The sequence below is a fragment of the Dermacentor albipictus genome, chromosome 1 (genome assembly GCF_038994185.2).
Source record: "Dermacentor albipictus isolate Rhodes 1998 colony chromosome 1, USDA_Dalb.pri_finalv2, whole genome shotgun sequence".
NCBI classification, from domain to species: Eukaryota; Metazoa; Arthropoda; class Arachnida; order Ixodida; family Ixodidae; genus Dermacentor; species Dermacentor albipictus.
This window is the reverse complement of record NC_091821.1, coordinates 356,797,075-356,824,476: the sequence shown is the minus strand read 5'-3', so window position 1 is coordinate 356,824,476 and position 27,402 is coordinate 356,797,075. Positions and strand designations below refer to the sequence as shown.

At 45.3% G+C, this 27,402-nt stretch overlaps 1 protein-coding gene across 1 annotated transcript in view; it reads right to left on the bottom strand.

The window, feature by feature from the left end:
- LOC135902225 (aldehyde dehydrogenase, mitochondrial-like) overlaps positions 1-27,402 on the bottom strand; it is a 31,654-nt gene extending 4,252 nt beyond the window's left edge. The window contains exons 1-10 of the mRNA XM_065432191.2: positions 27,009-27,402; positions 26,724-26,828; positions 24,716-24,856; positions 24,555-24,634; positions 20,149-20,260; positions 16,945-17,187; positions 16,365-16,467; positions 13,081-13,265; positions 6,404-6,568; positions 168-325 (exon numbers count right to left, since the gene is read on the bottom strand). Of these exons, the coding sequence (XP_065288263.1) occupies positions 168-325; positions 6,404-6,568; positions 13,081-13,265; positions 16,365-16,467; positions 16,945-17,187; positions 20,149-20,260; positions 24,555-24,634; positions 24,716-24,856; positions 26,724-26,828; positions 27,009-27,128 (1,412 nt within the window). The 5' untranslated portion in view covers positions 27,129-27,402. The remainder of the gene's footprint in view (positions 1-167; positions 326-6,403; positions 6,569-13,080; positions 13,266-16,364; positions 16,468-16,944; positions 17,188-20,148; positions 20,261-24,554; positions 24,635-24,715; positions 24,857-26,723; positions 26,829-27,008) is intronic.

Genomic DNA, 27,402 nt, shown 5'->3' with positions numbered 1-27,402 from the left:
CGCCAGACTTCCCTCCATTAATATTAGCATGAAACTATCCCGAAAACATATTTATGAAAGCTGGGTTTAACAATGTGAAATGAAAAGGGGGTGGGGGCAGCACAGAGGCACAAATTTTGTACAATCCAATTAATGCCACAGTGATAGAAAAAGTTACTGATGCTCACCAGACGGTTCCAGCTTTGATCCCAGATGAAAAATGCAAGGCCTTCTCAAGGTCACGTGTGAAGAGGCTCGCAGCTAAACCATACTCCGTACGGTTTGCACGCTCAATCATCTCATCAATGTTTTCAAAACGCAGAATCTGCATTACCGGGCCAAATATCTGCAATGGAAAGAAATGTAACTACTATGTTAGTATGCTATATGCCATAGAATAACAGATGCATGGAGCTTCTCTATACCTTCCCGAAGACCAGATGGTGCATGTACGAACGTGACAAAAATTAAAAAGATGCTTTTGCACAGCAAAGCAGGTCACCATGTAGAATGGACAGTTTTATATACAATTAACAGTGTTGCCACAGTAGCTGCCAACTTAAACATGACAGGGATGCAAGCGTAACACTTTTGGAGCAACATTTAGAGCAGCTAAGAACATGAAACCATTAAAAAAAAAAGCATTTAGAGCACATTATCACAGTATGTGCACACATTCTTCGCGGTCTTGGTAGCATGATGGCTACAAACTGTACAACATGAATCTATCTGCACTATGGCTTTTTCCTTATTTACTTACATGAATTAATCTTTTTCCTTTCAAACACAAATGTCAGAGCCATGCTCCACAGCCACATCTTCCTACGAAGTAGATGTGTTTGGCATGCAAGCTTTTCTGTGTACCAGTGTGTGTGTGTGTGAAAACATTGCAATGAGGTCCGGAGGCTCGACTTCTTAAGCCAAGGCAGGCCACTCCCACATTGGCACTGTCAGGCCAAGCCTTTCAGCGACATCATTGGGCTCCCTGGACGGCCCTTAGTTGGTCCTGAAACAATGGGTTTTGAATCCTTTTCTCCCATTGTGTCATGGGGAGAGTCGCGAAACACCCCGGCAGCATATGTCTGATTCCAATGATGCCATTACAATCGTTGCAGTTCATTTTAATCTCCCTCTCTGGATATATTTTATTAATGTGGTACGGTGTGGGATATGTACCCGTTTGCAATAAGTGCAGCGAGACTACCTTAGCCCTGTTCAGTTTTGAATGTGGCAATGGGAATTGCCTGCGTCCTAAATAGTACTGTTTGGTAATGTCATTGTATGTTATTAAATGATCGCTAGATTCCCTGGCTTGATAGTGAACAGCTCGGTTGTGACTGCCACGGTCAGCAAGTCCTCGTGCCAAGTCATGTACCAGTGCTAACAAGGGAAAGATGGTGTTTGAAAGTGAAATGCAAGTTGTCTTCACAAGAAGTAAAGAAATGTGAAAGTATCGACTTATATCTAAGAAGAAAAATATTATGCAAATCCCATGTACTTTGAGAATCAATGTAATGCGAAGCATTTTGCAGGTAGCTACCTATCTAGCCTTGTTTGAGGTTCTGCAAAGTGTTACAAAATGGTGCAACATGTCCATGCAAGGTGTGCAAGTGTGCGATGACAATAGAAAAGCAACAAGAATGGCATGATAACAGTGACTTCATAACAGTGACTGCAATAGCGTGATGCCAATGACGAAAATGATGGCATGGCGGCTGATGAATTGTACCCCGACGAGGAAACAATACAACCTGTTCTGTTACAACTTCGCCCACCCCGAAAGTGGTGCAATGTCACATAGTGTTTCAAAGCATTAGGTGCTATTAGGGAAGGATAGAGGAAACTGGCGCACTCTCGTTTTCTAAGCCATTGTTGTTACGACATTGTGCGTCATCCAATCATATCAAAGAGTCAGGTGGCACAAGGTAACCAGAGTAGTAAAATTATTAATCACTTGCTACATGCTCACATCTATGGCCTAATGGGTAGAGCATTTGGCTAGTGCGCTGGGGGACTCCGATTCAAACACCTCCGGACTTATCAAGGGAGGCCAGGCCGCCCCTTATCTGGTAGTCAGTAATACATGCACACATATACCAAATTTAGGCCGATAGTTCTTGTTTTTTTTTTTCCAAATAATTACATACCAAACTAGTGTCAGCTTAGATTCGGGGGTTTTTTAAAATCTCGCCAGTTTGTAATTGAAAATGATAAATATGGTGCATAGCTAGCCATTTTGACCTGAGCCACAAAACAGGCGAAACCACAAACGAGAAGTTGTGCTAACCGTAGAGGCATCATCAAACGTTGAAGCCGGGTAGGACTTCAGCATCTATGAAAAAAATGTCCATCGTTGGAGGGGGCAACAGGAGACACCTTTTGCGTGTGCCGCAACGACGACATAAGGAAGATAAGTTCACCAAGATCGCACTGCGTTTTGACACATACGAGACATGCCATACTGTCTGTGCATACGTGGGCGTGCGGATATGAGCTTGCGCGCATCTGCAAGCGTACAAGGCTAGCAGCGATGATGAAGTAGAGTGAGCTTGGCATGTTCATGCTAAATAAATACCGTTTTCATTTTGTGAACGCTGTACTCACAATGGTGTTGCAGACCATGGACAATGGGTATTTGGCATGGTCTGCTCGACCACAGGGGAGCTGCGACTTTTCAAGGTCGAATGACGAGCCGCAGCGATGCTGTGCCCCATTAATGCAGCCAATATTCAACTGGAGACCATTATTCACAGTGACGAATGGGCCGCATACAACTGTATCGCAAATTTCGTGGATGCTAAAGGAGTGCACCTCAGTCTGCACTGGGAGACTATACCACAGCGTGAACTTTGTGGGCCCCATCACAGGCGTTCACACGCAAGAAAGCTCAGTGCCCTTCCACTCTGAAGGATGACCACCGAAGCTATGTATGTGGACCCCTTAATGGCTAACTGCACCTCCACCATGGGTCGGCCCGGCATTTCACTATCTCCGGGATCGGCACACATATGGGGAATGCTTATCGCCTTCACCTCCGCCACGGATTGGACCAGTATAGCACTATCTTCAGAATTGGCCCACGTATGGGGAGTGCTTAACGCCTGCTTCACCTCCGCCAGGCTTACCAGGCTGCCACAGGTCGGCCTGGTATTGCACTATCTTTGGAATCGGCCCACGCATGGGGAGCGCTTCACACCTGCTTCACCTCTGTTGCCGGTCGGCATTGCACTATCTTCGGGATTGGCCCATATATATGAGGAGTTGTGTCAACACAGACATGACACTGGGGGCAGTAGCCCTTAAAATGGAATGTTACTGGCAGAAAGTGAAGCGCCACCTCCTTAGTGCCAGCTACAGGGTAACTATACTGCTGCTGGAGTTGCACTTCACATGACTATGGCGGCAGTCAATGGCCACAAGCGCAGAAAAGACTGATTTCTGCATTTGTTAGAAGCCATCACTCAGCACAACCCTGTGAGAAGGCACATCACAAAGTAAAGGAAAATAAATCGCAGTTTCCTGACCCTTTCCTTGTATTAATGTTTTCCATCATTTCTGCATGCTTACATACACGTTATGCCCATGGCACAGCACTTCCGCACTAACTGATGCTCACTTAGTCTTTATATATAAGCCTGAGCCGTGAGCGGTCTGTTGAAAGCCCAGTGCGGAAACCAGGCGCACACCTATGTGCACTCGGGAAAGCATGCATCAGCACATAGCGAGCTGCATCAATCCAATCCAGAAGACAGAGGAGGAGCAGGAGTGCACCGCCACCAACTTGTGACAGTAACCTCAGCGTTACCCACGCATGCACGCATGCGTGTATACACATGCATGCACACACACTGAACTCCTAAGTATGGATATTTGGACACCAATTCTGTTAGCTTACCTCTTCTAAGTAGCTCCAAGGAAGGTAGTATAGCAATATCAGCTGCCACTTAAATGTTTAGATTAAGGACCCAGGATGCATCGCGCCAGCATGATTTTCAAGAAGACACACAGACAATGCTTTGGGCCCACAACTAAAGCAGCCTTCAGCTATAAGCATTGTGCCACAGGCATCACAAAATACCGACTATGCACATGCTGCACTGGCACTGCCCCGATTTTTGTTTCTGTAACTCGTATTCCCATGCCTGTGACTTATGGAGTGCTGCAATTACAATTATACAAATCAACGACATATATTCTTGTTGCATAATTAGTAGGAAATGCTGTAGATGCTGTGCAGGTAGTGCAGCCAGAAATACCACATCACCGTGCATTTCGTCGTGAACTGGCTTATGGTCTGCAACATATTGTACTGAATAATTTTTCAGCATATGTTAGATCTGCAGCATATGAGGGTAATCAAAATGTGTATTATTTGTATACCTTCTTCCTTGCAGTACATGACGCACTATGTTTTGATTGAGAATGCAAGTGATGCATTGTGAAAAATGCAGAGTCCAGTCATGCAAACTACTCACTTTGCACATTCTGTGGTGAATAAGTTCAGATTTGCATTTTCTATGAATGAATGATTTCTTCGTACAGTATTGCGGCCTAAACCTATGCTCAACGTCACCACGAATTACATACACATTTCTATGTATCTTACCTGCAATGCGCCTATTTTTTGTTAGCAAATGTGAACAGTGCGAAAATTCACACTACTACCGCAGCGTTGTTTGCGATGCATTACATTGAGTATAACCATAAAAGAGATCTACAGAATGTGATGAGTTGTGGCCCCATTTCATAAAAAATATTACAAGAAATACTTGGCGCAGATTGGGTATTAATCACTCGGATTTTGCATATATTGTGCAGAATAAAGCTGGTTCAGCTTCCTAGCACAGTTAATATAGCAACTGCATCACTTCTCCTTCGGCCATGCACAGCACAAAAGTTATCACTTCACTAAGGCAGTTGGCATGTATTAATGAAATAACAATGGAAGGCAGATGGGTTTCCATAATTCAAACTAACTATCTTCAGTCATCAAGTTACTTTAAGCAAGTGGAACATTCTCCCACTTCCTTTCATAGTAAAATTCTTCCACATTCCCCCTGAAAAACAAAATAGTGGAGCACATCTATCACATTCAAGTGTGACAAAGGTACTATCACAAATGTGATAAGAAAAGCGAAAACCAATTCTATGAAAAATTTTGCTTGTACTTTTGCACGACAATACACATTAAATATTACCACAGTACTATACCACAGCGGTACTATACCATAACGTTACACCCATCATTCTTCTTTCCAACGAGCTATGGAAAGAAGAATGATGGGTGTAACGTTGAGGGATAAGAAAAGACTGGGTGAAGGAACAAACGCAAGTTAATGACATCTTAGTTGAAATCAAGAAAAAGAAATGGGCATGGGCAGGACATGCTATGAAAAGGGAAGATAACCGATGGTCATTAAGGGTTACGGACTGGATTCCAAGGGGAGGAAAGCATAGCAGGGGGTGGCAGAAAGTTAGGTGGGTGGATGGGATTAAGAAGTTTGCAGGGACAACATGGCCACAATTAGTACGTGACCAGGGTAGTTGGAGAAGTATGGGAGAGGCCTTTGCCCTGCAGTGGGCGTAACCAGTCCGATGATGATGATGATACTACAGCAAACATTGGAACAGCAATCAATATACAGTTAAAACTCGATATAACTAAGTAGGTGGAATGAGCAATTTGCTTTGTTATATCGAAGTTTCGCCGCATTGAAATTCAACTTTTTATGCAAATAAGTATACACCGATCAATTCTTCTTGCATGGAAAGGGGCTGCACAATTTTCCTAATTATTGGGCAATTGAAAAAAGCAAATTTGCATAAGAAAATAGATCTTGATGAATTTGGGAGTCTGCGACAAATGATACGGTTTCATGCCACATTGATGATATCTTCACATCAGCAGTACAAATTAAGCGAAGCCAGTCACATTTTCGCGTGCACACCGCCTCCGCGGCTGATAGCGTTGCCCGCATTGGGACAACGCTATCATGAAAAGCGCCGGCAGCATGGAGCGAATGCTTCGTCTGCCTCTCGCTCCAACGGGTCACTGAAATTCAAGATTATGCAACCTCCAATACTAAACGCGCGGGAAGACAGCTTGCAAAGACGGCGTGCCGAGACAGCCACGTCGTCTCGGCACGCCCACTCTTTGCACACGTGGCAGATTGCACCTAAAGCAAGGTGCACGGCTGCTTATGCGCTCAGCCGCGCTTGCAGCCATGCGCAGCCACGGCCGAGACGCGTGGCAACTTGCTCTTCGTTATATTGAGGTTCCAATTACATGGTGTTCTGTGGGCAAGCGGTTACAAAAAGTTAAATGCTTTGTTATATCCAGAATTTGGTTACATTGAAGTTCGTTATATCGCGGTTTAACCGTACAAGGATTTGGAAACGAGATGACTTTGTTCCCAGCCCTTACCTCTTCATTGGCAATGCGCATGCCATCTTTAACATCCGAGAAGACGGTCGGTTCAACAAAGTAGCCTGTTGATCCATGCCTGGCTCCACCACACAGTAGGCGAGCTCCTTCTGTCTTACCACTGTCAATCAGGTTCAAGATTTTTCCCAGCTGTTCCTGGTCCACCTGCATGCATGGGCATAAAAAACTTCACCTTAGAACAAATTCAGTATTGACAGCCTCTCGTTCCAGCTTGAGACGAAGACGAAGAAGTTCCGGCAGAGCACGCTCATTCACATGGGCTACGCCGACTATCGACGTTTTAGCCGAAACCTCGTCAACTGCACCAGACTCGACTATCCTATCGGGTTCCACTCGACAAACGCTCCCTTTCAAGACAAAGTTCAAGTCCGTGAGTGAAGTTTTCGTCATTCCACGCGACTTTGAAAATTCGAAGCGGCGGAAGCCCCGTTAGGCCTCGATAGGCTTAACGCGTGAGCGACCGCCTCACCACTGCGAACTACCATCCCCTGTAAGCACACAAGGCCTAGCGCGAGCACGGCGCTCGAGGGCGACGGGCAGCGTCGACGACTTCGACGCGGCCTGAGATGGACCTCCGCTGCTCGAACCCACCGAACTTGAAGCCCCTCATGAACGGACCCGCCAACGATCCGCCCGAAACGCAAGACATGGACGACGATTGCTACCGCGGCCACTCCGACACCGAAGCCACCGGAGACGGAGAGCTCGAGGGTGCCGCCATGCAGCAGGACCAACCGGGTACGTCAAGCGCATACGATACCGCCGAGCAATGGCAGATTTATACTTCAAAACGCCAGAAAAAACAGCAGAGGAGCGGATCGTGGAACGCTGCAATTTTGAACTCGAACGAGACCCGGAGAGGGGAGAATAATAGCAAGATGGCGCCGGCCACCTCGGCAGCAGGTGGTGTGAGCGGAACGACAGCTGGCGCGCAAGGTGCGCACAAAGAACAACGACAGCCGCGACAAAGGCTGCCACCGCTCCCAAAGGGCGACGCCAAAATTATTATCAGACCAAAGAATGGCCTACCAATCAAAGCACTGAAGGCGATAGAAATCGTGCAAGCCATCATCGAGGCATGCAACAACAAATTCAAGGATGAAGACTTCATAGTCAGACTAAGGACAGGGTCGAACATCATCATAGCAAGTACTTCGAACGAGGAAGTAGCGAAGATGATGCTCGGAATAACCAACCTGCGAGTCAGAGGCCAAGCCTACGAGGTCAACAGATACGTGGCCATGCCGGAGGACGTCAAGCGAGCCGTAATACACGGAGTCCCCGCGGGAACGCCGACGGAAATGCTCAAGGCGAAGATACGAGTCCGCACCCAAGGGGTTGTGGTGCTCACCGCAAGAATGCTAGGAAAATCGGAAACGGCGGTCATCACCTTTGACGCCTCCACCATACCCAAATACGTGATCTTTGCGGGCGCAGAGTTTAGGTGCTACCCATACCGGCCGACGAGGCAGGTGTGCTACATTTGCTGCCAACAGGGCCACCGCTCCGACGTCTGCCCGACGCCAAATGCCAAGGCGTGCAGGCAATGCGGAATGCAGAATCCACCGGAAAATCACCAATGCCAAACCAAGTGCCTGATATGTGGAGGCGACCACGCCACCGGATCCAGGGACTGCAAGGATCGCCTAAAGAAAGTCAGCGAACTGCGAGGTCGACAGCACCAGTCGCAGCAGCAGCAGCGCAGCAGCAGGGAGAAAGAACGGAGGCAACGCCATCCGAGATGGTTCAGCTCGGAGGGCGAGCGGAGCCGATCCCGGAGCCGATCCCGGAGCCGGTCACGGAACGGATCCCGGAGCGGGTCACGGAGCCAGTCACGGAGCGGGTCACGGAGCCAGTCACGGAGCCGTTCACGGAGTCGGTCCCGGTCCTTCCCACCCCTGTCGCCCCCGGCCATCGAGGGCCAGCAGCAGCAGCAGCAGAAAAAGAAGAAGCCCAAGGGTGGCACGAAGGTGAGCTGGGAAGCAGGCCCTCCCAAAACTTTGTTTCCGCACTCGGGTAATAACCAGAACAATAGAGAGAAACAGCTAGAGGAAGAAAACAGGGCACTCAGGCGAGAGCTAGAAATTAGCCGTAGAGCGCGCGAAGAGCAGGACGCAAAAATCAACAGACTAATGCAGGAAGTACAGGACCTCAGGTCAGGTAGCGCTCCCAGGCCGCCATCAACACCCCCGCAAAGTCAACCTACTGAAATGGCTCAGGCCAACCTCACCAAGTTTATAGCAGAAATACAGCAAGCTATGCAAAGAATGGAACAGCAGATAACCATGCAGGGAACAGAAATCCGCACCCTACGAAAACAGAAAATTACCGACGGCGTCAAAGACAAGTTCAACCAGAGACGTCCGGCGTTGGAAAACTACAGTACTAGAGACGACGACCCCGAAATTTAAGCATGGACAGTACAACCAAAAGAACTAAAAAAGAAGAAAAACTAGAAATATGGCAGTGGAACTGCAGAGGATATAGAAGAAAACAAGCACTACTACAACAGTACATCAACACACAACTAACTCCACCCGACGTAATAGCTCTACAAGAAACAGGGATTACCCCAACACTACAGGGCTACACGTGCTACGAGAATCCGGAGGAAGGGAGAAGAACGGCAATCCTAGTCAACAAAACCCTCATCGCTATAAGCCATGACAGGATAGCCGACACAGACGTAGAGCACGTAATAGTCGAGATCATACCAAAAAAGAAAAGGAAGGGAGGAAGCATATTCATCGTAAATATATACAGCCCCCCGAGACAAAGCAGGGCGAAATTCGACGCGCTGTTCAAAGGAGCAGACAAGCTGGCTAAAGGAAATGCACTAGTCATACTGGGAGATTTCAACGCCAGAGAGGAGAGCTGGGGATACACGAGAACGGATCAAAAGGGAAGAGCGGTAACCGAAGCAGCTGACAATATCGAGTGTGAACTCATCACGGAAGTCGATACCCCTACGAGGATCGGGAACAGCGTGAACAAGGACACGTGCCCCGATCTCACGTTCGTCAAAAGAACTAGGCAAGCGGAGTGGGACAACCTAATAGAAAACCTAGGTAGCGACCACTATATCCTCAAGACGCAAATCGCAATAGCAGACAAAATTAGACGACAAATAGGGAAAGCAAACATAACGGACTGGAAAGCGTTCAGAGAAGCATGTGGCGATACAATAAAAAGCATCGAATCTATAACAGACTGGGGGAATATGCTCAAAGAAACACAACGCAAATTCACCAAAGAAATTGAGCGTACGCCGCAGACGCCGGACGTGGACTCTAGACTTCTCAGACTATGGGAAGCCCGAAGGGGGCTCACAAAAAGGTGGAAAAGACAGAAATACAACAGAAAGCTCAAGCTAAAGATCGCGGAAATCACGAAAAAAGCTGAAGAATACGCAGCGCAGCTAGCGAAGCAAAATTGGCAACAATTTAGTGACTCTCTAAACGGAACCTTGAGCACTGCAAAAACATGGCGTGTACTGAAGGCACTCCTCGATCCGGCAAAATCAAAGACCGAAAACAACAAAGTCATATACCGACTGGTGCACCAGTACGAGGGAACAGATTCGGAACTATTGGACAAAGTACGCAAAAAGTGCTACGGCGACGGTGACCCAGCAGCCTACACAGAGCGCTACAAAGGAGAAGAAAATGGAAGGCTGGATAGACCCATCACCCGGGAAGAGGTGTACGCGGCGATAAGAAGCGCAACAAAGAACACAGCCGCAGGTGCGGACAAGATCAAAAACGCGCTCATCCGCAACCTCGGAGACGAGCTAGTCGAAAAGCTAACCGAATATCTCAATGGACACTGGCAAGCGGGAACAGTACCAGAAGAATGGAAACACGCGGAAGTCATCATGATCCCGAAACCAGGCAAGAAACTTCAAGTTGAAAACCTCAGACCAATCTCTCTTACATCATGTCTAGGCAAGATCTATGAGAGAGTGGTTACGAGGAGGCTACAAAATCATATGGAAGAAAACGAGCTGTACCCCCACAGCATGTTTGGTTTCAGAGCCAGGCTCTCGACCCAAGATGTACTGCTGCAAATCAGAGAAGAGGTACTGAGCAATATCCCGCTCAACGGAGAGCACATCATCATGGCACTGGACGTCAAAGGCGCCTTTGACAACGTAAGCCACGAAGCCATCCTGACAGGACTAGACAACCTAAATTGCGGCATGAAAATACACAGCTACGTCAAGGCATTTTTGTCCAACAGAACAGCAACAATTGGCCTGGGCGAGCTGAGATCCGAAAAGTTCACCACCCCAAACAAAGGCACACCGCAGGGATCGGTCATCTCACCCATCCTGTTCAATGTTGCTATGATTGGACTGGCCCAACAACTAGACCAAATCGACGGCGTACGCCACGCCATATACGCCGACGATATCACTGTATGGGTCACCAAAGGCTCACTCAGGGAAAAGGAAGAAAGATTACAAGAAGCTGCGACATGCGTAGAGAAATATGTCAAGGCAAGAGGCCTAGCCTGCTCAACGGAGAAGTCCGAGCTCCTAAGAGTATGGCGAGGCAAGAAGAATCGCACCGTCCCAGAGGAAGTAAACATGAAGTTGAACATCCACCTCGAGGGACAGCCAATCCCGGAGAAGACGCTCATCAGGATATTAGGAATGTGGATACAATCGAACCAACGATGTACCCACACCCTAACACTACTTAAAACTGCAGCCAACCAAGTGGCCCGCATGATAACGCGGGTCTCACGGAAAAGACACGGCATGAAGGAAGCAGACACACTCAAACTGGTCAGAAGCCTGGTGGTCAGTAGAGTGACGTATAGCCTCCCGTACTACCACTGTACGAAGCACGAAATGCAACAAGCGGACGCAATCCTGAGGAAAGCCCTCAAGACGGCGCTCCACCTACCGCAGTCAACATCGACCGACAAACTCCTGGCCCTGGGGCTACACAACAGTCTCGAGGAGCTCCAAGAAGCGCAGATAATCGCGCAAATGCAAAGACTAAGGCTATCGGCAACGGGCAGAAGACTCCTGAGTAGATACGGCGGTGAAGCTACCATAAAGGAGACACAAAGCACGGAGACGATACCGGACGAATACAGAAACACCATCAAAGTAGCACCGATACCCAGCAATATGGACCCGAACCTACACATGGCACGAAGACAAGCAAGGGCAGAGTATGTACAAAGAACACTGGCAACTAGACATGACACAGTGTACGTAGACGCCGCTACCTACACTCAGGACAAAAACCACAAGAAAAGCAAAGTCGCAACGGTGATCAACTCGGACTTAAAAGAAATCACCAGCGCATCAATTCGGAACTGTACGGTAGTTGAGGCCGAAGAGGCAGCCGTGGCTCTAGCGGCAGCGGAGGGCTACCGATGCAACAGGTCCTTAACCATACTCACAGATTCACAAGCAGCATGCCGCAACTACCTAAACGGCAGAATCAGCCACAGCGCGCTCCGCATCCTCCGCTCAAGTGGCAAAACCGTCAACAACCAGGCCAAACACACGATAGTTTGGGTGCCGGGACATACCGACATTACGGGAAATCAGGAGGCCGATAGGATAGCTCGAGGGCACGCAACAAACCGAGCATCCAACATTCCCGACCCCACTGAGGAACCCGAGCCGGTAGCCCAAAGCTATTCAGAGATACTCAATTACTACAGAGGCATCAGACGAAAATACCCACCCCCTCACAAACAACTAAACAGAGAAGACGCCGTAGCATGGCGACAGCTACAAACGGGAACATTCCCGTGCCTAAACATGCTCAGCAAGATCTACCCCACGCAGTACGAGAGCAAGTGCCCATGGTGTGGAGACAAACCAACCCTATATCATACCACATGGGCTTGCCAGAAAACAGAAGGGCTAGCCATAATAAAAAACCCGAGTGCGGAACAGTGGGAGAGGATGCTATCCAGCGACACCCTGAAAGTCCAACAAGGACTAGTAAGGCGTGCACGCAGGGCAGCTACCCTCAGCGGAGCCCTGGACTAGGGGAACCGACCCTGGAGAGAAGATGGAAGACTCCATCTGATGCCGCAAAAATCACTGCAAAATAGAGAAAATAAACGTTTTTCATCATCATCATCATCGTTCCAGCTTCCCACAGCCTTGCATGCTTATCTGCAACGTACAGTAGAAATTCCCCTATGAAATGTTTTTCACTGAATTGCAGGAATATGAATTACAGTAAAATTTGACAGGCTATGTTTCTTACAAATACATTTTCCCAGTTTATAGCTGCTGGAGTCCTGTCCTGTGTGATAACAGTGTGTTCAGCATATCCACCTAACATTTTCTTGGCTACATTACAAATATACTCCTGCTGTCCTACTATGAAAAACAAATTACAGGGAAAAACGTGATTGTGCTTTCAGAGAGGTATGACTAAGTCGGGTCCAACTGGAGAGGTTGGATGCGGCATACTTTCGACTCGTCTATTTCACTTATCAGAAAGGCATTGAGCCGTTAACGGGAAAGTTTTTTATGCTATGCAGTGTGCTATGCTTAGACCTCATCTTGTGCAAGAGCTGAAGTTAAAAATTGGTAGCAGAGGGAAAGCAAGTATGATAGCACCGACAATGACAAAATTGAAAAACCGGAAAGTACAGATACATGTCAGTATCAATACCTGGGGTCCCTGAGTGGTGTTGGCATCAAAGGGGTCACCGAGAACTCTCTGCTTAGCAAGTTCCACACTTCGAGCCACAAAGTCATCATAGATGGCACCCTCCACAAAGATGCGTGAGCCAGCACAGCAGCACTGGCCTTGGTTGAAGAACAATCCAAAATGAGACGTCTCTATTGCTTCGTCCACTGTAATGTTGACACACAGAGGGAAAAAATTAAGAGGGAAACAAATGCACAATGCACCGTGAATGTTCTGTCTAGCACTACACAAGCCCTTAATTCCGTGAAAAATTGAGCGGCTGCATTTGTTGTCGAAATCTGTCTGTACTATAGAAAGCACACAGTATGTGTGTGAGAAGACCTGACCTAATTTTAATTCGCAGAAGTCTTACTCATCATTCTAAGTTCTACCGATACAGGCAGTTATGGGTGCCACTAGTCATACTTTAAAATAAGTGCTTCAGAGATGTCTTACACTGCAACTAGGTAGAATCAAACCAGGTCTAACATGCCACCAGCAAGTTAAACTTCTTCTAGTTGCTTTTAAGTGTGCAAGACAGTAACACACATTCTGTCTGGTATAGATTTGCACAAATAAAATCAGCTCATGTCATCTGTAATATCTTTGTTTAGTTCTTGTAGCTGTGAAATTGTTAATGGCAACAGGTTTGCGCTCAAAGAAATGAACGAAAAATGAAAAAATCTTTAAAATTCATTTTACATGGTGCATTGGCTGCTCTGTTAAACTAGTGTCGTTCGATACCATCAAAAAAGCTTGATTATATATACAGTCGATTCCGGATATATCGAACTCTAAGGGGATCGCGAAATAGTTCAATATATCGATAATTCGAAATATAAAATATGCATGTCAAAAGCTTCTCTAACAACTCCACACATCTCAAGGCAGTTTCCCAATGTCATGACTAATGGGAAATTACCGATCTGTGCCTCCAAGGTACTTAAAAAAAAAAAACACAGCGCGATGACCAGAGCACTTTATTTTGGAAGAAAAAAATCTGTGACCTTTGCTTGCTTTTTCTTCTGCACCATCAAGTTCATTAAGCTGTCCTTAAGGTTGTTGGCAGTGTCCAAATGAGAAAGGCCAGCTCCTTTCATTGTGCCACAACAGCGGCGAATGACGCTGAAAGCTGATGCAAGTTCAGCTGCAGTGCATGGCGGTTGGTCCTTTTCATCGGAACTTTCGCCGCTGCTCGAGTCTGCGTCCTCATCACCCATGATGCCAGCCACAATCTCCGCATCAGCGCGATCTACCACAGCTTGCACGCCGTCGTCAGCACTGACAAAATCGCGTGCTGCAACGCCACCTGGGATGCCACCTCGGAATGCCGAGAGCTCGCGAAATTCGCTGTCCAGGCATCCAGCTGTTCAAGCGTCCAGTATCCGGTATGTTCTTGGCACGTGTCTCCAAAAACCAGGCATACAATGCCTTCGACCTTGTCAAAGGTTGGGACACGCACACGACACGCTCCAGGGCGACTGGACAGCACTGCCTTCAGCTTAACATCGGCTTTGTTCTTGAGGATCGTACTCACGGTGTTGCGAGGAATTCCGAACGTCGCGCCGACCGACGACTTTTTCTCGCGTGCTTCCACCCATCGAATGATGTCCGCCTTTGTTGAAAAATCCACATTCTTGCGTTTTTTCATGGCCATGGCTCGCCAGCCATGGCCATGAAAACACATGCCAAAAGCGGATAGAAAAACGTACTGCACCACTCGAGTCTCAAACCTTCGCGTTGGCCTCTTGAATAAAAGGAACAAAGCGAACCGAAGGACGCACCGCTCCGCTTCTCCGCACTACCACAAGCCCAAGCTGCACTGACCTCGTTCGTCTCGCTGCGCCAGCGGTGTCAGCCAACCAAAACACAGGAAACGGGCACCTGCAGTTAGCGTGGTTTCTCCCTCCCACTACCCTTTCACACCCAATCGCACTCCAAGTTCTCCTCGTCACGTGCCTTTTACTTACACACCCCTTTCTCAGAGTGCGGGGTGGCGTGCATGAGATCACAGGTTCATCGTGAGATTTCGTGAGGCGAAGCGCACTTGCGGGGGTGGGATGCGATGAGAGAAGCGCACTTGCAGGGGTGGAGTATAGTGGGAGAAGCGCACTTGCTGGGGTGCAGCTCAGCACGAAGTTCGATACATTGATATGCCGGTGCACGGGAGTTCTATAGACTCGAAGAATAGCGCTATACGTTTGCATGGGATTCCCAAGAGAATTTTTCAACTGTTCGATATAGGCAATAATTCGATATATCCGGGATCGACTGTGTGTGTGTGTATGTGTATATATATATATATAAACGAGAAGAAAGGGGGTTAACTGAGGGGCCCGGTATTTATTAGTCATATAATGAGAAACCAACAAACACTGACACCAAGTACAACATAGGGGAAATTGCATGTGCTTAATAAATGAAATAAAGTAATGCTAAATTAATGGAAATTAAAGTGGATGAATAAACAACTTGCCGCAGGTGGGAACCGAACCCACAACCTTCGCATGTCGCGTGCGATACTCTACCAATTGAGCTACCGCGGCGGCGTTTCCCCATCCACTTTCTTGGGTATTTATGTGTACTAGTAGAACCCTGGGAGTGTTAGCCAGCGCCACCTGCGGCAAGTTGTTTTTTCATCCACTTTAAGTTCCCTTAATTTAGCATTACTTTATTTCATTTATTAAGCACATGCAATTTCCCCTATGTTGTACTTGGTGTCAGTGTTTGTTGGTTTCTCATTATATGACTAATAAATACCGGGCCCGTTGGTTAACCCCCTTTCTTCTCGTTTATTACATAACGAGGGTCTCGAATCTGGCAACATTGATGCCTTCAGGTAGCATATGTGGGTTTATTGACCAGTTGCCTTCACCCGGAAAGATCACGTTCTCGTGATGCCTGCGGCAAAAAAGACATTCCACGTCCGCCGCCAAGGTCTGTGAGTGGGGGGCGCTGGCTAACACTCCCAGGGTTCTACTAGTACACATAAATACCCAAGAAAGTGGATGGGGAAATGCCGCCGCGGTAGCTCAATTGGTAGAGCATCGCACGCGACATGCGAAGGTTGTGGGTTCGGTTCCCACCTGCGGCAAGTTGTTTTTTCATCCACTTTAATTTCCACTAATTTAGCATTACTTTATTTCATTTATTAAGCACATGCAATTTCCCCTATGTTGTACTTGGTGTCAGTGTTTGTTGGGTTCTCATTATATGACTATATTATATATATATAGCATGGCACCCCAAGGGTTGATTGCACTCACAGTTGGCATCCTTGAAGACAATGTTAGGACTCTTTCCACCCAGTTCCAATGTGACCTTCTTCAAGTTTGACCTGGCAGCGGTCTCCATCACCAATTTGCCAACCTGTGAACCGCAAGATGGGGAGGGCTTCGCAAAGTCTTCCACACCAGAAAGCTCTCAAGAAGTCTAGATTATATATAAAATCATTGTTACAGGTTTGGCATGTGGTGTTTCAACTGTTTTGTCACATGGAAAAATAGAACAAATCAAGGCATTACCATAAGATGCTCACCCACATGGCTTTGCTATAGGTGTGCAACTACTTAGTTTACCGGCATTGCTTGAAAACTGGCGGTACTGCCGCGCATTTATCTTTTTCTGAGACATACAAGAACTGACAGAATCTTGGCTAGCGATCAAATGATTACTGCATATTTCTCACTCACTTTGTTTTTCTGACAAATGTGCACCACTGAGTTCGCTTGTGGGCGCACTCAGTGGCATGCCTTGATTTCATTTTGACCGTTGTTGTAGTTGAAATTACCGATCCTGCCATTAATGTGCGCGAACCTTGTAGAACTAAGACAAAAGATGGCCAACCTCTGTGGAGCCTGTGAAGGCAAGCTTGTCAACATCCCTGTGAGCTGCAATGGCTGCTCCTGCTGTAGGGCCCATGCCAGGCACAACATTGACCACACCAGGTGGGAAGCCAGCCTCAGCGACAAGAGAGGCCACATGAAGTGCCGACAGCGGAGTTTGCTCAGCTGGCTTCATAACCACTGTGTTGCCCATTGCGAGTGCAGGGCCAAGCTTCCAGGCCTGCATCAGTGCTGGGAAATTCCACTGCGAGGCATAAAAACAAGAAATGACATTGTTTTACAATTTATACTGGTGTCACATCGGTCATTTTCAACCGTGATCGAGCCCAATCTGGATCAGATTTCTTGATAACAATTCATTTCTTAGTTCAAGCTGTAGAAGGAAGCCGATCATGATTCAGCAATTCGATCCAGATCCGGCTTGATCGCAATTGAAAACACCCTATGTGACTGAGGTTAAACAGTTAAACCTCGATATAACGAACTTCAATGTAACCAAATTCTCGATATAACAAAGTATTTAATGTTTCATAACCTCTTTTCTATAGAGCGCCATGTATTTAGAACCTCAATATAATGAAGTGCGTTTGTGTGAGATTTCAACATAATAAAATTTCACTGCCACCATAAAGGAATGCCAAGACAGTAAATGGGAACTTCAGCGGATGCAGATCGTCAAATGATTGAATTACTAGCGGCTGTTTGCAAATGCACCTCTGAAATCACGCGCTGCACAACAAGAGCACCCGCTGAATAAAAAAATCGAAGAACCTGGAACAGCTGTTGTAACACGCGACCTCACAGCCTGTAACAATGGCTGCAGCTGCCATGCCGAGATAATGGCACGAGTGCAGAAGCCGGAGGTCAGTACGAGTGTGTAATGGTGACTAGACAAGCAGGCATGGTCTTTGCCTGGGCTGCGCAAATGAAGTGACGGCTGATTTCCAAGTATTGTAACTTTTATTCAAATCAAGAGAAGCAACTGCACCGCACGCCACGCTGTCATATCTTGATTTCACCAGCTGAGAGGGGAAGGGGGACAGTTATCCTCTTTTGCCTATGCCTCCGCTCTGTTGTCAAACTAAACGCTGCACGCAACAGCCGCGCCACATCAGAGAGAAGCTTTGCGCTAGTCCTCACTCTCTTGAATGTCTAATCATGCAAACGACAATAAAGGTTTGGAGTAGGATATCTTGGAGCACAGACACGCCAGAATTTTTCCAACTGATTCTGTTTAGAAACACGAATGCCTTTAACTATTCAATACGAACGTACCCACTTACGGCAGTCAACAAAAAGTTTATTATTTAATTTTAGTTAATCGGGCTGCTGACAACGATAATTATAATCTCACTGTGTCCTCCTGGCCACATAACTTATTTGCACAGGTGGTTTTTGCATGCCTCCCAGTGCCCAATTTTAAGAAAATCATAGAGCTTAACTTTGAAGACCCGGCATATAAACTTATTTCATAAGCTAATCCACATAATTTCACCGTGAAACAGTCAAATATTTATATGACTGCATGATTTGGGTAGCTTCTGCAGCACGGCCTTCTAAGCTTCATACTTTGTGCTTGCACAATCTTGTTTGAAGCCTCTTGTGGGCCATACGTACACACACACATGCACACACACTCACTCAGGCATGCATGCACACACACAAAAAAGAAACTGTTAGAAAAACGCAGAGGCATGCACAAAATTCTGCTCATCATTTGTCGAGTACGTGATGGATGGTACCACATTACTATGCTACAGAAAACAGAGGTTTTAACAAGCGGTATCTGTGCCTGACGTGACGATTGGCAAGAAAGAGCATATATATGTCAGTGGCACCATGTCATAGACAAACTTGTTATCGCAAGTCCTTTCAATTTCAAGTTTGTTTCTGTTACATAGAAGTATACACAAAGGCAAGCAAAGTAAAAGAAAAGGGAAGAAGCAGGCTGACAACTGCTACCAGTAGGGGTACGCTTTCCTGCTTTTTAGGATGGAAACAGCAAGGGAAGATAAGCAGTGTGCAACAAAGTTTAGTTTCATGCAATATACACATTGACTAACACTACAGCAGAACAAGCATTTGCTGTTCTGCTGGCTGCGTTTAAGCCCAAAAAAGTGCTTTCTAATTAGGGATGTGTGAATTTTCTAAACTTCTGAATAACATAATATATTGTCCTATTCGATTCAGTCGTCAAATCAAATAGTTTCATTTGGTCCTCGAATCTAATAATCACTATTGGAAAATGTGAATATCTTTACGATAGTTTTCGAATCCTTCATGTTGACTGCACAGAACCAGACATGACATTAAAGCAATTTGATAACTTTCATCCCGTCCACAATGGACACCACATACTAGAGCACACCGTCGTTCAGACAGCCAGATATTTCTGGATAAACACTATCACTGGCAATAAAATGCTTAGACATGGCATTCAACAGTGAGTATTGTTTGGTACTATTTAGAGATGCTACACATGTGTGCTCTCACCAGATTAAATATGAATACATTTCATTGCAACTTCCGTTACACAATAGTGGAACCATCTGCCGCAACCATTCAGGATAGAGAAAATGCTTTTTCCGCTTGGCAATTACCGCAGATGACACATACATATAGTTAGGCCATGGAGTTATACACCAATGTAAATGGGCCAACAAAGGTGCCTTCCTAAACTCTATACGATGATGCATGACTGCATATGCTCTGAAGAAGCCTAATAAAGTTTGCAAACAAACTTTTAGTTGTTCCTAATGTTCCTTGTGTACTTTTATTGAGGCATAATTTATAATGAACAGTGTAATGAGCAAAACTTTATAATGTTGTGAATACTATGATGTGGAAGTAGTCTGATAATAACAGTGAAAGAGCTGCACACTATTTGTAAACTACTCTAAAAATATTCTATTCACTTCTGGCACTATTTAATTTGTGTTCGATTTGTTTATGACACTATTAAATTTGTATTACTGTTTGCACATCCTTACTTCTGATGACAACAGCTTAGAACATATTTGACTGGAAAAAAAGTGAAATAAAGCACTAGTACACAATTAATAATAAACAGGACAAACACTTATGATAATCTTGTTGTGTAGCACATTAAAAACCATTGAAGATGGCACTCAATATTTTACTAAGATAATGTAAATGAATATGTAAGAAACTTCAATGAAAAGCAGGTTATCACAGACCTACTCACAGGAATAATCTGCCCACATACACCAACAGGCTCGTGGCGTGTGTAAGCAAAGTAGCTGCCATCAAGTGGGATAGTCTTGCCATGGTTTTTGTCTGCATAGCCAGCATAGTACCTGGATAAAGGAGTAAACCAACACTGCGAAATAAACAACCACAGCATTCAAGAGGAAAGAAAGCATGAACTGGCATTCTTTATATATATGTATATAAAAGTTGCAGTTTAATCCAAAAGGCAAAGCTTCATTGGTAGTGATAGCAAAGTATTAGACTACACAAAGTAAGGTTCGCAGTTTTATCAGCTGTATAAATTGTGGTAAACATTCCCTCTCTAATCACATTAACAAGCATGGCGTCACGCATATACAGATCCTACTCGATGACCGCGAGCACTGGCTGTCACAACGCTGGCGTGATTAAGACACAGGTAGAGCGTAGTGAACGCGTTGCTGTCTCTTGCTTCAATGTGTCTCTAAAACTTGAGATTGTGCAACCTCCAACACTAGGCGAACCGGGAAGACAACACACATGAAGCCACTAGCAACTTCGACTCGCCTAATATTTGATACCACCGCAGATTATTACCTCCAAAATAGGGCCCGCGGGCTGCGTATGCCCTCATCCCTGTGGACAGCCAGCGCAGTGATAATCGGACTAGAGGAGGAGACGCCCGCTCACCTGTGACCCCCACACCCCCGGTAGCGCGCTCCACCATGTTACCGAACTACACTATAACTGCGCGTTCACCTCCCTCCTCCCCCACCATGGACCACTTGATCACGTGACCAACATTGGATGCGCAGGGAGTCAGCGCGCATCAAGCCAGCATCCTTTTCAGCTCAACTGCACACGATTCCCCTTGCACCGACAGCATACGGAGTGCAGGGATAGGATCTCATCACACCAGGACTTTGTACAGACCATCACAGTGATGGCAAAAATTCGCCTGGAGTGTCCCTATATAATTGCTGTCGAAATAATAAATCGGACGTCATTGGCAAAATGTGCACGATGGGCGCCATGCACGTTGACATGCAACACAACACAGAACGTTATGTACTACAAATCATACCTTTTCAAGGTAGAAGTATCCTTGTAATGTAGTGGATGTAGATAGCAGAACTTAAATTTTTAAAAAAAGAAGAAAAAACAACAACGAAGGATAGCTTGCAATGTGAAAGGTACATGCATGCAAGATAAATGGATGCCAGCACTAACCAATGCATTGCTTGCTTCAAGCAAAAAATAAAATTCTGTGATTTTACGTGCCAGCGCCACGATATAATTACGAGCTGTGCCATAGTGGGGGAATCCAGATTAATTCTGACCCCCTGGGATTCTTTAACGTGCACCTGAATTTAAGTACACGGGTGCTAGCATTCTGTCTCTATCGAAATGCGGTCACTGCGGCTGGTACTAGACCCCGCAAACTCTTGCTTGGTGCATGCACAAGCACAAAATATGACTGCTGGCCCAAGCTCCCCCTGTTAGCAGTTCTTAAAGAAAAGGCTAGTTACATTTTATCACATTTCTTTACGTTGTTCATGTCAAAAGCTGAGTAAATATACCCTGCAGCTCCATCCATTGTCCTAGGAACAACGCGCACTTGCTTCAGCTTTGATTTAACCAAATTCACCATGAATGAAATGTTATTTGTGAAGAAACAAAATGAAGTTAAGCGGCTGCAGCTGTACCTACATTACCAGTACGACTGCACTGTCCCCTTCACCACATGTATATGTATTATACTGTATATGTATTATATATGTTATTGTATTAAAGTTACTGTATATGCTACCAAAGGTAGCATATACAGTAACTCTAGGGGTGAGCGACAAACAGCGCTGCAGCGTCGCAATAGAGAAATAGTGCGCTATTTGCACACCAACTTGCTGCATGCAAGACCGGCAGCCTTCATTGCATAAATAGACGCATTGTGATCCGTCCGATGACCCGATCGCGCCGTGGCCATGCTGTATGCTTTGGTATCGCTAAAGATCGCTCCTTTATTGGCCACAAGTCCAGGTTGTGAAGTTCTTGGGCTCTGGTCCTGGCCGACGTCAGCACAAGCTGCTTTCCAGTGTGTTTTTTAAAGGAAACCGGTCTCACTGAAAAAGATCAAATGTGCGAACTGATGCGCTCCTTTTTTAAATTTATTTCTTAAATGTTCTCTTGCTTTCTGATCTTTTCTGCCCTTACCCCATCCCCCTGTGCAGAGTAGCCAACTGGACACTTAATCTGGTCAACCTCTGCCTTTCACCTCTTGCCTTCCTTCCTTCCTTCCCTTCCTCTGCTGCAAATTCACATGCCCATGAAAATTATGCAGATACTGTTCTCATTACACCAGGAATAACATTTTATGGAAATAGAAAATTATTTACACTGCTTGAAAGATTAAATATGGTGGCTAGTGGAAACAATTTACGAGGGGGGGGGGGGTGACAATGGTGGTAGGAAGAACATTTATGTGCTAAACCTGCTATGCCGAGTTTGGTGCCTCAAAATGAGGATTTAAGTGCTTTAAGGATTTCAGGATTTAAGTGTTCTTTTGTACTAATTCACTGTCCATGCTTAAAACTAAAACTAAATTTTAATTTTCTTTGATAGGGAACTGTGTATGGGTGTCACAGTGTTAAGGTGGAGTGCTACAAATACATGTAGCATATGGCTGTAAGGAAGCCTAAAGCCCAAACCCCACGAGAGAGAATTTGTGCATGTCGAGTGGCATCTTTGTGTGACAAAATGGGCCATCACAAGAAACAGATTGCTTGTTCTTATCACTCATCACCCGGAAGTGCTATGAGCGATTAGCTCAATAGTGTGAAGCCGGAAATAGATGTACATCAGTCGAGTACTACCAATTCTCACACAGAACGAGCAAATGACTAAATTTTGATACATGCAAGGATAAGAACCTACTGCAAGATGTTCAGAAATATTTTATGCTGCTCCTTACAGTAAAACACATTAACTTAAATTAATAAAGCACACATCACGCCAGTTTTGGTGCGCATTCGCTGCCCTCATACCAGCAACACTGGTGAGATGTCGCCCAAAGTCGTCGCTCACATAGGATACGACTTGTAGGCGATGAGTGAACGCGATGGCCATCTCCATCGTGTTGCTGTCGCGTACAAGATCGCTTGCATGGGGTTTATGCTAAAAACAATAAGGTCATGCACAAGCGTTTGAAACAACATTTAGCGAAGTGTTATATTGTTATGCAACCATTGCAGGTACTACCTCCATTAGAAAACTAATCATTTAGATGGATAGCTAGAAATACACATGAAACTTGCCATTCAATGTATTAGGGTTAGGGCAGGACTTCACTCTGTCTGCCTATGTAATCATTATAGATTTTAACCTTGCCGTGCCATAACACATTTGGTCACATTCCTTTGTATGCAAGTTTCAGTATACTTAAAGGAACACTAAAGTGAAAAATGATTTCTTCGGCATCAGTAAATTACTGTTCTGCAACACCAAAAACACCACTCTTACAAAGATAAGACGTTTGGTAAGCCAGAAAAAGTGCAAGAACGAAATACGGGTGGTGACACCTACTCGAGTTCCCGCACCTGGGGGCTGCGACATCTTGGATTTGATGGCATCTTCTAGGGCCTACTAATTATATATAGCGGTACAGATTGACTACATTGTGTTCTAAAGGAACCAAATATTAAACATGGCAAGTTTCGGGAACCTTTATTCAGCCAACGCGGCCCAAATGTGAAAACATACTTTCGAATCCCTGAAGTCGCGCTGACGTACCGGCGCTGGGGTTTCGGCGTGAAGTTCAAATACTGATACTTGGACCTTCATTTTCTCATCTAATAAACTATTTCTTTGAAATGACTGCCTGCAGGGTTCTCAACCAATGCTTGATTAGTCTAAACTGATTTATTGTTTCGCTTTAGTGTCCCTTTAAGTACCTGTGCTGGTCTGCTCCCAGCCGGCAACCTTGTAAAATATATAATGGAGAATCATACAGACATGAAGCTCACTGGCCAGTTTCAGCACTGGTTCAGTGCTTTCTCATGACATTACACTTCAGGTGTGTGCCACATGTAAGCAAAGCCCAGCTTCCTTATGGGTCTGTCCAAGTCCTATACACCTCGCTCACGAAAGTACAATATAGATAGACGTCACTAACCAATGTAATTAATTTTGGCATGACATTTTTCTGTGCCTATCCAGGTATGCATACAGACTCTCCTTGCAATGAACAGGTGAAGACAATGCCTGGCATAAATGCCCAAATTGCAGAGATCATCATGCAAAGGTCACAACTGGCTTTTTGTAATGCACAGGTAGATATAAATGTAGAATAAGAATTGAAGACTGTATAAAGACAAGAAAATGAGCATTAGAATGCCCAGGCATAATAGAAAGGTGATGAACTGGTACCTGAGGCACTTGACGACAAGAGGCAGATCAATATTGTAAGCATCTGCAAAAGGCTTCCCATTGTCCAATGTCTCCAGGCTCTGATTATAAATAATGGTAGATGTAAGAAGAAGCAAATTTCCTTACATGTGTCTTCTGATCACTAGAGAATACCAACTCACAGCAAGGAGGCAGCGATCTCGTTCAATAAGGTCAGCAAGACGATTTAGCAGGACACCTCGGTCAGAGGCGTCCATGGTACGCCATTCAGATCCCAATTCAAATGCCTGCCTGGCTGCTCGCACAGCTTTGTCCACATCAGCCTGAAAAAAGCAAGGTCTATTTTAATAACTCTGCAAGCACCAGCATGGCACTACCACGAAAGAGGTACACAGTGGTACACATTGCAGGGCAGCCATATAATGAAAGGCATATACTAAAGGAAGCACTGCAGAAAAAACAATTGACTAAACTACCATGCAACTGAGTATACAGACCAGTGCCATAAAAACTAATACAGGGTAAAGTATACTATGCACATGGATGTGTTTTAGACTTTCAATCATCACAACTGTAGAGCCAGAAAAATTTCAAGTCTAAGCACTCTGCAATTAAGGGATTTCTTTTTGCACCATAATATGGAAGCAAAACTTAGTGTTTGCCTTTGAGCAAGTTTCAATGCAGGAAGTAGTGAAACTTCCTGAAGAAGTAAAATACTTAAAGCACCCTGAGGCTTATTTACATGAGCAACATCTCTCAGCTACCAGTACAATATCTTCTTCTGTGCTCATTTCTTCACCTGATCATATTGCTTAATCATCATTAATCTTTAGAGAATGGGGGGGGGGGTGCAAGGGGGAAGTTCCTCTTGGTTCCCGAGTCCCCACTTATAAACAGCATAATCAAATAACCCAATGACAATGCCATAGAGGAATACACAGAATAATTCCATGTAGGAACATGAGCAGTGCAAGAAAACATAAATGATTTGTGATAAGTGCCATATGAAATCAACCACATATTTATTCAGAAAAGCTATTTATAAGATCAGGTCAATTAAAGCCAGCTGGTTCGTGCATATAAGTGGTCTAATTTCAAGTGTGCCCTAACTGGACTATAATATTCAGCATAACATTTACCTTCAAGATCTTTTTATAGATAAACTAAACATCCACAGCTAAGGTCCCTTCACAGAAAAAGACAAAGAGAGACAAACACATTCAGCAATACATAATACAGTATCAATAAGTGTGACATCACGGTGCCACGCACTGGCATTATTACATCCTTATTATTACTTTGCACATCCATAATGTAGTGTTCAACAAATGGTTTTGAACTACATGCAAAACCTACTTTGATTTTGGGTATAAAGCACATTTTAGATCCCAAGAATTTTACAAAATTGATTCGCCTTAGAGAATAGCATGCTCAATATCACTGACACTTGATTAAACTACCAATAGAACGCTAAATATCAACACTTCCCTGTCTTTTTATTTTGGCTATTTCTCCTTTTTATTTAACCTTCTTGAATGCACTGGTCCAAATCGGGATACATGTTGCATGTGCAAATAAATTTCTATTATGTGCCTGCCTTTTGCCTATCTCACCAAGTAGGTTCACACTTTTCTGTTTTCTCTTGTCTTTGAATAAGAATGTCTTGAAGGTGGAGTACTGTTATGTGAAAATTTCACAGAGGTCTAATGTTCATTTTGCACAAGAATTACGTCAAGTGTCACGTGTTTGCAAAAACTTGGCTAAGGTACTGATGAACTAAATAGTTATCGAACTTCAGGGTGCTGAATCGTGTGTTCACTTTTCAAGTGTATCTGAATAAATGAACTTAGTTGTCTGGATAGCATTGCGTTAATGTACTGTTTATTAGAAAGCTACTCAAATATTTGTAACACGTAATGCAAGGGTGAAAACGGTAGCATCCAGTCAGTCAATGACTCGGTATATGAACGGCTTTAGTGCGGCCACTGCGTACGATGGGGATGATATCGCACGTACTACGGTTCCTTCATTTTACATATGAGTAGGATTTTTATACACAATAGCCAATTGGATGCATTAATTACCTCTCGATGAACCGCTTTTTTGCAGTCGAATGAGATGGTAATGAATTGCCATATACGTACTACATATATACATGTTCTAGCTGGTGAGAAAAAGAAAATGCATTACCTTATCGCCTTCCTGAACGTGAGTAATCACTTCTCCTGAGGTAGGATTGACAGTGGGAAACGTCTTACCCGAGGCGGAGCTATGCCACTCATTGTTGATAAATATCTGCAGTGGAAGCAAAAAGCAAGTAAATATAACCTTGAGTAAAACACAAACCGTGGCGTCCAAATGGCACCGCAACCGATGCACTCAACTAGCAAGCCATTGCTACATTTCTATAAAGATGTTCAATTTTACGGAAAAGTCAGACTATCCTCGCTTCAGGAGTCGTTCACGCCCCCTCACCTGAGTGTAGGCGATGTCAGGATTCCGCACCGGCTCTGCTGCAACAGCAGCGGTGGATTGATGGAGCATGCCGCACCACCTGAGGAGCGACAAATTACGCGCCGCTGCTCGGATAAGCATGACTGTCAACGCCTAGAAGTTCCGCACGGATGATCAATAAAGCGCCGGGAGCCGATTTCAACAACTGTTTCTCCCACGCGATGACAAGTAGCGAGCGGCGACAGCAACCCAGCAGGGAACAACGGTGCACCTGAGCTTACACCAGCAACACCCTCGAACAACTCGACTCTCGCATCCGCTCCTAGTTCCTACTCTCGCCACTTTGCTGTCGCCACGGGTGCTTCTAGAACAGGCGTCGCCCAGCATGCCTATCAGCGCTGCAGATAGAAACACA